Here is a 13,261-nt window from a genome sequence, read left to right as displayed (position 1 = left end):
CACCTCCACTTTCAACCAGGACCACAGCTTGGCAAGACCTGAAAGGCGTCATGTGACTGTGCATCTGCTCTCAGTTGTGGCAAGATAACCACGCAACGAGAGAAAGAGAGAGGGGGGGAGCAAGAGAGAGAGAGAGAGAGAGTTGAGGAGGAGCTTGCAGCGATAAGATTCACTCCACGCGCCATCAGCACCAGAAACTTGCAGTGTATCCATCCTTCCTCATCTCTCCAGAGCGCACCTGCTTTTTGCGATCACACACGGGCCTTTTAATGTGTTTTCTCCCCATCGGAAGGTGCACAGGTGCATCCCACGGTTCGTACTCGCTCTCTGCTTAGTTGATTATGGTCACAACCCCCGTGGTGCCAAGGTGGAGTCACCGCGCGTATCTCGGATCGGTGCGCTTCTCCAGGGGCTGGGATGCGCACCGGGCACCTCTCGCTTCCTGCCGAATTTCGGGTCTGAGCAGGACTCAAGCGGTGCCCCAGGGCGCCGAGGCAGGAGGACCCAGTCCACCCGGAGCAGGATGCCGGTGATGCGAGGGCTTCTGGCCCCGCAAAACACCTTCCTGGACACCATCGCCACCCGCTTCGATGGCACCCGTGAGTAGCAAGAAAGCTTTCTGATTATCCTTTCTACCCACAACACACAGCTGAGAGAGTCTGCTGCATGTAAACTATTTGTTTTCTGGGGAAAAAAGAAAAAAGTAAGCTTGCATGAGAGGAAAAACATCACTGGGTGGAATACCACATGCATACTGAGCTTCTATACATTTACAGGAGTTTTTTTTTGTAAAGTTGAAGCTTTACACTCTGCCTTATTAATTAAAGGGCTAGTCTCATCAATGAATCAATTGGCCAAGTGGCATTCTGTGTAAAGAGGTCATGTTCTTCGAAGATATAATGTGCATCTTCCTGCACAAAGAGAGTTCAGGGGATTCTTACTCGTAGGCTAAAAAAGAAGCTTAATGGAAATAATTAAGTTCTGCAAATGCATTTTATGATCGGCTGTACAAGAAGTCTGGTCTTTTGTTCTCGTCCAGTGAAATGAGATGCATGCAACAGAAGGTGTTAAGAGATTTCTGCCAGCTGTGAATTCACCTACTGTTGTAGTTTCAGATCCTTTGTGCACAATTGTGGCCATTGTGTCCTTTTTTTTGCGCACATGTCCAGGCTTCGTCTCTTCTAGCTGCAGCTCAGACTCAAAAAGCTTTTGTGCTTCACCTCCACCACACTAACAACCCTGTTTTATTCTGATCCCCATGATAACAACCCTGTTTAGCAGTAGAGATGATGCTGGAGAGAGAGAGAGAGAGAGGTGGGATATATTTCTGGCGAGGGTGTCTTATGAACAGATGCGATGAGCAGCCCGTGTGTGTTTGGGCCCGTGCTGGGTAGGTGGGCGGGTGAGAGATGCTTATATCTCCTTCTGCGTGGATTATTCAGGACGATGGGAGTTTGTGTGAGTCCGCCAGTGTGGGGCGAGCCAGTGTCTCCCATAAACCAGTTATGTGTGACAGCATGATAGAGAAGATGATTGGACCATGCACCAGGCCAGTCGCTCTGAGGCAGAGCCACATCTCACTCAAGGTTTCTCCAAGTGCTCTGATAAAACATGGGGACAGTCGTGCCTCTTCAACAGGACATTTAAATGACTTTGAAAGGCAAAGTGAGTTGTTCTGCTACAAGGACAATAAGAAACAAATATATTCTCTGTGTTTTCTCCTGAATGTTCACTCTTCTTTCTGTTGTTATGTGCCGTATGACAAAGAGTCTACAAATACTTCAGGTCTCAAACACTATAATCATAGTCCACCTTATTCAGAAGAAACACACACACACACACACACACACACACATCAGACTAGCTCCAGATTAGCTCTCCTCGTGTCTAGAAGCGGCCTAAGCCTCGCCGTTTCTCTTTGAGTGGCTAAAAAACAGGCCTTCGTTTGCAGAGGTGCAGATAATTACACATCTCCAGCAGAACATGTGCAGTCATTGTAATTAACTTGCATGGATGTCAAGAATTCATCGTGGCCTTTCTGCTTGTCAGAGGAGGAGGAGGAGGAGGAGGAGGATGGAGGGAGGGAAGAGGAGGTGGGGACGAAATGAGAGGTTGTGGGGGTGGGGAGGGCGGTAGTGTGTGTGTGTGTGTGTGCATGATGTGTGTGTGTGTGTGGCTGCTCTGGTGGGAGGAGGGGGAACCTCAGATGTCCAAATCTGAATCCATTACAGGTCAAGCGGTGACAAACATGCAGCTATGTGTTTTTAAATGGTGTGGCGTTCGTTTCCTCGTTAAATCTGACACTTGGAGAGAACAGAGGAGAGAGAGAGGCAGTGTCTTTGTGTCTCACTGAATACTGCTGTGTGTGTGTGTGTGTGTGTGTGTGTGTGTGTGTGTGTGTGTGTATGTGTGTAGGGGGCTTTTGTTGTGATTGTGAATCAAATGGCAATCATGATTACTCCAAAAAGTCACTTGTCTCTGCCAGAGCTCATACTTCATTTTCTCTGTTAGCTGCTTTGTGAAGCTGCTCCTTTGTCTCGTCTCAGTCGACTCAATGTGGAATCTATAAATGTTGTCACTTGTCTCAGGCACTTAACTTCTACGTTCAGAACAAACTACTATGCTACTATCAGATAGCGCTCACACATAAAGATCCACTAGCAGCGGTGTGTGCATCTATGACTGAGGAGTCCACTGCTATAATAACATCCTGCACTGATGTCTGCACATGCTGTGGCTCCCAAGTAGAGAAGGTGGAAAGTGTGAATTATCTGACCCGAGTTGGATTCAGGTTCAGAACAAAACCAGCATCATACAATAAGTTTTACAATCTCCAGCAGGGTCTTTGATCACCTGATGGAGAGCAGCTAATACACTACCGGTCAAAAGTTTTAGAACACACCAACTTTTCCAGAATTTAATTGAAAATGATGCAGTTTAATGTCTCAGTGTACTCTGAAATTAATGCACATTTGCAACATTTAAAATTCTTTATTGAGCATGATAGTGTTTTGAAAGTAAAAAAAAGATTCAAAATCACATTTTATGTTGGACTAAAGGACTAAAAAAGACACAAAACGACAAAAAAAGACACAAAATGACAAAAAAAGACACTAAAAGACACAAAATGACCAAAAAACTCCATAGAGTTAAGTTGTTAACCCATTTCTTGTTCCCTGAAAAAGGCCTACTTGTATAATTCTGAAATGTACATTATTTTTCAGTTTTGGTTAAGCTTACCTTTTTTTATTTACCTCTGGCAGTTCACCACTTACCTTTGGACCCTTTCAAGCTGTTCATTTGACTTGAACTGCTTGAATTTCAATAAAAAACTGGAAAAATTGGGGTGTTCTAAAACTTTTGACCGGTAGTGTATATTGAAGGTATGTTTTGAACAAAGCTCAGCAACTTGTTAATTTAATTTTTAACGCTGCTCCTTTCACAACTGAACATAGAGAAGCAGCGATGGAACTTTTTGTCTCCTGCTGACACCGAGTACCAAACTGATAACAGTGCTTTATTTCTCCCAAATCTAAACTCTGTTTACTTGCATTTGTTGCATTATTTTTATAAAGGTAACATGAGACCAAAAACTTCTGTGGTTCTAAAAACTTAGTGGACTGTGACTGAGTGAATTTTACTGACAGCAGAAGTTGATTGAACTGATCAAGAAATCGCAGATTGATTAATATGGTCTGGCAATATCTGCAGTAGGTTGTGTAACTAAAGGTCAATTCATGGATTAGTCCAACCACAGAGAATTGAACACCAACTATTTCAATAATCAATTATTATTAGTAAAGCTATTTATCAAGCACAAATGCCAAACATGTCTGGCTCCAGGATTTGTTGCTCTCTTTCTCTGCTTTATTCAATTTTATGTCAATGTTATTGATATTATTTTCTATGTTTATGTTGCATCCACATCAAACTCTATGTTTAATTTATTTTAGAAATATAAGTTTAATAATCTAACTCAAGTCCACACCACAACGACAATGACAACAGTGGCAAAGGATTTTTCTGGAATCACTTTCAGGGTAATTTAATGAACGATAGAAACCCTGACAGCCAAATTTACAGAGTTCCACATTTAAACTCCATATAAAGATAAATAGGATGTGCACTTTTATAATCAACAGCACATCTGTCTCTCTGTCTTTAGTGCCTTAGTGCTGCTAAAAGAAGCAGGGCTGTGCAGGGCACCAGCAGCTACTTTTCAACTGTTTTCTTATTCATATTATTGATATTCTTATTAAATCAAACGCGTTATAGATGTTGTATCTGCCATTTCTGTCAAAGATGCCAAGGCTAGAGCATGCAGTGGTTAGCAGGACATTATCATTCATAAGTGTTCTTATTCTTGTTGTGGACTTCTCTTCTCAGTCTGACAGAAAATGCAATTTAACCCATTGAAGCCTGGACAGCGGATACGTCGTTTTGTAGTATTTAAGCTCTCAAATACTTTTAGAATTTCATTTCTATCTGCTACAGAGGCTGAAAAATCTATTATTTAGTAGAAGCGTTGACACTTCTGTTGAATTTCCAGAAAAACTTCAGGTTTTAGGGGCTTATTTTAAAATCGCCCAGAGGTTTTACAGGCATTTCAGGCCTCAATGGGTTAAAGACGTCACCTTTGGCTTCTGGAAACTGATGTAGTTTTTCTGACATTTGTAGCCTAAATGAGTCATGGATTCATTGGGAAAAAGAGTAATTGACAAAGGGATCGATCCTGAAATGAATCATGAGTTGCAGCCCAAATGTACACATTAGTGCTGTAGTGTGTGACCTGTTCAGCAAACCTGAAAGAGGTTGATATCAGATATCAAAGTGTTATTTTCACTGAATAGAGTGGATTTTCAGCAGGGATTTGTATCATGAAAGGAGTAAAATGCTCTTCTCTGGAGCTGCTGGCTGGATATCAGCAGATCACCAACACTGCAAATACAAAGAAGTTTCACACACACACACACACACACACACACACACACACATAGAGTCCCATACATACATGCATCACGCTACAGTTTTGCATCACAGCTTACTAATCATATTATTTTTATAATATTATATTATTATTTATAGACCCCTCTCCTTACGAAGGTTGTTGCCACCACCTCACAGAACAGCATGACAAAAAGAACATGCACACACACACACACACACACACACACACACACATACGCACACACACACACACACACGCACAAACCTTGTGAATAGCAAATATTTTAATTGACTAAGCACCCTGTAAATTTAAGTTTGTTTTTCTAATCTTGCAATCAGTGGATTCATGCAGAGGTCTCATTAAAAATGAATTATATTGTGATTATTAATATGTGAAAATTGCAACATGAGGGAGGAATGAGCCTTCTGAAGACTCACTACAAACCTTGTGCATGCTTCAATCAATGTTCATTTGTTGCTGGGCTTCCTAGAAACGGCCCACAGCTGTGTGGGACTACACCAGTCAATTGCTCCTTTTAATTGAGTGGGTCTTGGCTTGGTCCTAATCAGGTTAGGGCCTGAGCCCTGCTCATCACATGGACCAGCAGCCTGCAAGCACTCACTCCTTCTCTCAGGCTTCAGTTTGAATCCAAAAGGAGATTTAACTGTTTGAAGAACAAAATGAGAGCCATTGTGACAGCAGATCTCATTACTGTACTCTGATTACTGAAGGTGTGATCAAAAATCAAGCTTTTACAGAAAAGTTATTTTTCTAAAATAACAAATGAAAAATCCTTTGCGTTATCTGTTTTATTTTAGTCCACATTGCATGTATAATGTCCACAAACCCCTTATTTAGCCTGAGCCTTGTGTCAGACTGTCTCTTGCTAGTTACTCTGTTACACCTACACTGTTTTAAGAATAGAATACAATTAAATCTACTGGGAAACTGATGTCTTTAAGTTGCCAATGTTGCACTACTGTCAGATTTATTAAAAGATCCAAGAAATGAATTAGCAGCAAGTGTTACTTGGACTGATTGAGAGCTTACAATGTTAACAAAAGCACACAAAAAACCTTACAAGAACAGATATTATCTGAAAATTGCAGCATTTCTTTTAACTTTAAAGGCTTTTTTCCCTCCATCTTTTCACATAATACTCATTTAGAGAACTATATATTACATTGTGTGTCTTTCTTACAGCTGAGAGAACTTAAATAATCTCACACCTCTCATCCTTCACCGCTGTCTCCCTCCTTCAGTCTTTCATTAGTTGCCTCCCACCCACTCCTCTTGTTATTCACTTGATTCTGTGCATGTGTGTCTATGTGCATATGTGTAAGTGAGAAAATGAGTGTGCATGGCTCTGGGCTGCAGGGAGACAGACTGTCACCACTTCCTTGCGCCCGTGTTTGTGTATCTGTGTGCGTCTGTGCCTGTGTGTGTGTTTGACAGCACAGATTAGCGGTGAAGCATGGCCGTGTCTCAGGTGTGTGTTTCCCCCGTGGCGCTCTGTGCTTAAACCCTCCTGGCTGCTCGTCAGGCAGGAGCAGATATAATGATAGGCCTAATAATTGCTCTGTGGCTCTGTCACTTTACAGCATTTGAAAGCTACACCCATTATATCTTACAGCAGATTAAAAGGCCAAGAGTCCGTGGGGTTGCACTTTGAACCAACCTGTTTTTTAGATTAAATGTTTACTGTGTTTGCCATCTTAGTTCAGCATTTTAGCATCCTAACATCTTATCAGCTACACTGAAGCTCAGGTTTGTAACTTTGTTGATACTGAAGTTGTTCTGGTATCAGCCGTGACTTGACCAATACAAGTTGTATGCAGTTATGCCGTCATCATAAGATGAAGTGTTCTCAGTTACATTCACTCTTTAAAAGGTGGCCTTGCTAAGGTTTATGTGTACTTCAGATGATCCAGAATGCGGTTCTCCTGGTCTACAACCAGCCAAAAAGTTCACAGGTCACACCGCTGTTCATGGAGCTCCACTGGCTACCTGTTGCAGCCTGTTGCAGCCCAAAGCATCAAATTCAAATCTCCAATGCTGCCTACAAAGCTGTCTCCGGTACTGCACACTGTAAAAAATAATCTGTTAAATTTACGGTAAATTACCGGCAGCTGTGGTTGCCAGAACTTCACCGTAAAAAATACAGTGAGGGGGTTTTCTACTGTAAATTTAAATATCAGCAAAAACTAATTTAGACTGAATATTCTCGTTATTTTTAAGGTAATTGTGTCATTCATTCACACATCATGGCAAATCTCCATTAACTTTACATGAAAATGTTATATTTTTACAGCAAAACTGCGTTTCCTACAGTTCATGACAGTAAAAGTAAAAATTGTGCTATTCCTTGATTTACGGTAATTAAAAGTGCCTACTACGGTTATACACAATTTTTAATTTTACGCCCCATTCCTGATGCAATTTGCCAGTGTTTTACTGTAATTTATACAAACATTTTTTACAGTGCACCCAGCAACTTGAACGCCCTGATTCAGGTATACGCTACCTCATGACCGCTACGCTCTGCCCCCCGTTGGTCCAAGGCAATCCAAACTCTTATCGTTTCTTGTTCCCCGCTGGTGGAACCACTACCAGTTCCTACCAGAGCAGGGGCGTCCCTCTCTACCTTTAAAAACCTCCTGAAGACCTTCAGAGAGCATCTTCTCTCCTAGTACCACACCACACCATAACTCTGCTCTTATTGCTGCACTAATAGCTCTTATTGCACTATACCTTGATTGTTCCCCTTTTCTCCTGTAAATCGCTTTGGATAAAAGCGTCTGCTAAATGACTAAATGTAAATGTACTTGGGTGTTTGCATCACCGTACCAAAAGTTGCAATGGTTTTTCTTCATGCTGCTGGTCTCCAAATGATGCATATGCATGCAGCAGATCTATTGTTGATTTTGACATAAGCTGTGTTTCCATTACAGTCGAAGTGAATTTGAAGGAAAATTTTGAAATGTCACATTAAAGAAAATGTGAATTAGTGACTTTCCATCAGCTGGTTCAGAGCGAATAAACAAAGCTGCAGTAACGTACTTTGGTCAGCAGATGGCAGTGTAATGTATTGCTATAGGCTAATCCGTCAGTAAACAGGAGAAGAAGAAGTGAGAAAACAACAAAGCAGCAGAAGAGGTTGCTATTTTGGCCACTCAACGAGAGAAAATTGAGAGAAGATGCCAACAGGGGAAATGGTTTCTTATTCTTCTTCTTTTGGGTTTTCCAGCAGACTGAAACAGCTGATCAGTCATGAAAGTTAAGTGTTCGCTATGTCAGAACTTATTCAGAAAAATCGTTTTCATCTCCTATATTTTAGTGTTTCCATCAAGCTTTTGTTCTTCAATTAATAACACTGTGTGTTTGAGATTGGATTTTAAGATTGGCACACTTTCCTACGCTGTAGCAACAGATATGATGATGCTATTGTATTCAGTTAAACCAACACTTAGATAATGTTTCATATACTGTATTCATAATGTATAAATAAGGTTATCCTACATGCACAAGTGATCCAGCTGGTGTCCAGGCCCTTCTCCATCAATACGTTGCATAAGGTGCATTAGGTGTGTTCAAAACATAATGTGATGAGTGTGTTATTGATTTATTTTCCACTGCTCGGGGCAATAAACTGATAACAATGACAGCGATGCAGATGGAAGCAAAAACACCTGCATGTTATGGATATAAAGTGTGCAGAAACAGATTTTAAATCTGGGATAACAGAGTGCTCTGAGACATCAGAGTTGGTTTTAGAAGAAAAAAGTTTCATCAGTGTGTTCCTAATGGAAATGTTAAATGTTTTGTGGGTATTTGGTAATAAACTAACATATTTTAAATTTGAATTTGAACCTGATAATGGCCCAAAACAACAAGTCTGAAGGAGGCAAACCACGATCAAACCAGATGTGGAGATATTCCGACCAAATGTAATGGCAGCACATCCAAAAGATGTTGAGACATTTGACACCAATTCGTCACCAGTGGAAAAGTCATGAAATCACATAAGTTGTTTGTATTCATCATCTGGAGACTGTAAATGTATCTATAAGATTGGTAACACTTTACAATAACCATCATTTATAAATGGTAAACAGACAATTTATTAAGTTTTAATCATAATTTATAAACTGTATATAAACCATTTAGAATGGTAAATACATCATTTATTCATGTTTAAATAACTAAATCATATATAAATGACAAATAGATGGTATATTAATGTAAGTTTATAGTTACTTTACCATTAAGAAACCAATAAATTATAATTAATAGTTTATCAATCGTTTTAGTTGCACTCATAACATTTTTAACACCATATTAAGTATGTTAATGATTTTGAAATGATTTATATACCTTTAAGAAATTGGCTGAAAACAATTAAAGATTAAATATTTATATAGCACTTTATAAATAGTTAATAATTGGTTTATAAACCACCTATAAACAGTACTTAGTTGGTTATTGTAAAGTGTTACCATAACATTTTATGACAACCCATTTCATGTTAGTCCAGATATTGCAGTCTCAAGTGGTGGACAACCTACATTTACAGATTTTTAAAACGAAAAAACATAATGCTGGTGCAGAATGAGTTTGTTATTTGCTGCCAAACTGTGAGCGCTGCTAGGAAATAAAGCTGATTTTATGGTCTGGAGGCAGACTCATAGATCCTCAGAGTCAGGAAGCTGCTGACTGTATCAACATTACAGTCACTGCTGTCATTGAGACACTGCAGAAACATTTAATGGCCTGTTTTATACATTTTTTATAACATCATCAAACTATTGATTGACTAGGATGGACTTGTGATAAATAAATCTGGATTCAAATGACGACACTGACCGTAGTTATAATGTAGGTCATCATTTATTACGTTACTTCATGAGTGAGTGGAAGCAGCTGAGGTGTGTACAGTAGAGTGATTGAGGCGTATGATAATGACACACATGGCCACATGTGGTCACTTATCCAAAAATAGCTCCATTGATTAACGAGAGCACTGAAAGGAAATGTCAAAATCATAATCATGTTACACAAACTGGAGTACTGTAAGAAAGGAAAATGCACGAGCTATATGAAACACGATGGCAGCAACAATCATGGGAATTGAAAACAAAGGATGCACAAAGAGTGAATTACTCCAGCTTATATTGTTACCTAATGTAGTGTGGCTGTGTTTGTATGATAGCTCAGCCTACAGGCCACAATCTGCCTCTCATATCACCAACGGGCAAAATGGGTGTGGATGTTAGAGGGACAGAGGCAGAGAGGAATAAATTGGAAAAGGCGGGTCATGAAGGAAGAAATAAAGCTGTGTACAAGTTGCTGAGAGATGTGAGCAAAATGCAAAAAGGGACTGGAAGCAGAAGATGTGGGAAAAGTCATCCTGTTGGTTTGTGCACGACTGCTTTGAAGCCTTGAGTTTGGCATTTTGGCCATCACCATCTTGGTTTTTTGGAAGCAGAAGCATGAGCAATAGTGACCATATAAGGAGAGGAGGACGTTAAGTTATCAGCTAGTGCTAGTTTGGTTAGCAAGTTGAATGAATGACTCCTCAGAGTGTCTTTTAGTAAAACCGGATGCTGAACAAGACATTTTTAAGCTTCCCTCCTTTGGCCTCCTGTCTGGCTGGAGTGGAGAAGTTGACTCTGGCCCTTAGATCCTCCGGTCAGATATCTTGGTTGATTTCTTTTGACTTTCCCATGATGTCACACAAAGAAGCAGTGTGTTTCAGGTGTGCCTTAAAATACATCCACAGGTGTGTCTCCAATTAACTCTAATGTTGTCAATGAACCAATCAGAAGCTTCCAAAGACATGGCAGCATCATCTGGGCTTTCCCAAATTGTTTCAAGGCATAATAATGTTAGTGTATGTAAACTTCTGACTTTGAAGAAAGTAATAAAAAATTGTCTAAAAAAATCCTTCTCTCATTATTCTGGCATTTAGCAAATAGAAATAATTTTGGTAATCCTAACGGACCTAAAACAGGAAAAGTGATATATATATATATATATATATATATATATATTCATTCTGATCTCTTCGGACACAGAGATGCAGCTCCTTTCTCTCTCTTACTTCTGGTTTATTAACTCTGCAACAGGCTCTCTGACACATCTTCACCTGCAGGAATCCACTGAGACAATACATATCTCAGAGTTATACCAGGCCCCATGTATTAGTTATGTGGCCTGTGATCGGGACAGAGAATTAATAAAACCATCAATTAGGCAGGCTCTTCAGTTAATTTATAATCAAGAGAGCTCTCGACGAAGTGAGCTCAATTAATTATTTTTGAATTTAACAATCTCCTCTCTGTACTCCTGCAGTGCCTGCAGTCAGATTATGTAGTTGATAATCAATGATGAGAGAACTCTGCTCACTTACTGAATTAGCTCTTTAAAACATGCATCATGTCTAACCTCTTCACACACAGAGATGAATCTGAAGGACTGCACAGGTAGAAACACATTTACACAAACAGAGAGTCTCTGAGGCTGCAGTAGGTTTCTGAAGGCAGAGTGAGATTTGTAATCAATATGTACCCAAACACTCATATATTATTTACAAGGGCAGTCTGTTTAAAATAAATAATCAATATGGATGATTTCACCACCCACCTGTCAGGTTTACTGAGGCTGCAGGTAAGACCAGGACACAGTGTTTAATATATACTATACGTATAACTCTGTTTTAAGGTAAAAAACATGGTTTGGTTTTAAAATACCCGACATTAACCACCATGAATTTCCAGTAATTTCTGTCAGAAAGCTCTAAAAGCATATAATCTCCCATGCTGACCAATCAGAACAGACTGGGTTTAAAGATGAGGCACTAAAATGGAGATAAATGTGTGTTTTTTTTAAACATTATAACATGTTCTAGTATTGCCCATAAGGGATTTTTATTCAAATATTCTTGTAAAAACTCAAAATCAATCAAAGTGTGAATCTTTGAGCTTTGACCTTTGATTTGGTCCTCTTTAAAATCACTGTTGCAAGTTCTGTAGGTTTGTAGGCAAAAGTTGTATACTCTTTAAGGGTTTTTTTTGCAGGAAAATGTTTGCAGAAAATGTCCTTAATGATTCAGATTCTAAACATTGTTGGTTAATAAGGAGGCCAACTTAGTTTCATGCTTTACTTCTTCCCTTTTTATCCTGTCTGTGTGCTGTCAGCCTCCCTGTATTACAAATAGAGAACTTAAAGTGCAGAGGCCAGTAGGGAGACAGGTTACGGTGCTGCTGCCAATCAAAGACTTTATAATAAGGCTAAGTATCCAGGCAGAGCTACCTGAGATGAGCCAGAGGAAACAGGTGTCAAAATGTTGGATTTTGTCATTTATTACACCGAATCCTTCAACTTTGAATGCAGCCGAACTGTGTTAGGCACTCCTGCCTTTTACTCTTTAACTGACAGTGTTGTCAAAAGCACAATTGGAGCAATATTTCAGTTATAGCTAGGTGGAGAATGCACAGCGGCCACAAACTGACAGGTCGACTGAGGCAAAGCAGAAAAAAGAGACGGAGAGACGAGAAGTGGACAGAGAGGAAGACAGGGCTGGAAATAGACAACAAACCAGGTGGTCAGGAGAATGTCACCATGTACGTAGGAAATGAGGAAAGCAAAAGACCTGAATGTGCAGGATGAGAAAGAACCAAGCCGGGGACGGTAACAGCAGCAAATGAAAGTGATGAAGCCGGAGCGACAGGGGGTTCATTACACTGCTCTGAAGTAATAAGCTCCAATTGGAAGCAGATGAATCTGAGCTCCGGCTTTATTAGACCTCGGACTGATCCTGACGTCATGGAAAGGGCAGATAGAGCAGATACTGCATTGGATTTCCGAAAAACCTATTTTTTATCTTGCCTGTTTTAAGTGCCTGCACAATTATGTGGACTGGTTCTAAACTGAAAGAAATAAAAGCATGAACGGAACGGAAACTAATCGTGTTAACTGTGATCATGATGTCCTCCATGCATTCATGTTATCTTGTACGAAGAGCAGGATATTATTGCTAATAACTAATTCTTATATTTTTTTATCAGACTTGAGTGAGTTACTTGTCATTTGACATTTTACAGCAGCACAGGAGACAAATAAGAGAGGAAACTGTTTAAAATTAAAAAGTTTTTTCTTTATTTTTTACTTTTTTCAACATTGTAAATTTATACTGAAGACATCATAACTATGATGGAACACATATGGAATTATGTAGTTTTAAAATAGTGTAAAACAAACCAGAATATGTTTTATATTTTAGTTTCTTCCTTCTGTTATTCTCTCTGGATGGTT

At 39.7% G+C, this 13,261-nt stretch overlaps 1 protein-coding gene across 1 annotated transcript in view; it reads left to right on the top strand.

The window, feature by feature from the left end:
- The first annotated feature begins 210 nt into the window (after positions 1–210).
- Positions 211–13,261, top strand: part of kcnh3 (potassium voltage-gated channel, subfamily H (eag-related), member 3) — a 215,027-nt gene continuing 201,976 nt past the window's right edge. Inside the window, exon 1 of the mRNA XM_059342198.1 lies at positions 211–599. Coding sequence (XP_059198181.1) covers positions 524–599 — 76 coding nt within the window. The 5' untranslated portion in view covers positions 211–523. The remainder of the gene's footprint in view (positions 600–13,261) is intronic.

Source organism: Centropristis striata, chromosome 10 (genome assembly GCF_030273125.1).
Source record: "Centropristis striata isolate RG_2023a ecotype Rhode Island chromosome 10, C.striata_1.0, whole genome shotgun sequence".
Classification (NCBI taxonomy): domain Eukaryota; kingdom Metazoa; phylum Chordata; class Actinopteri; order Perciformes; family Serranidae; genus Centropristis; species Centropristis striata.
This window is presented reverse-complemented; position numbering and strand designations above follow the sequence as displayed.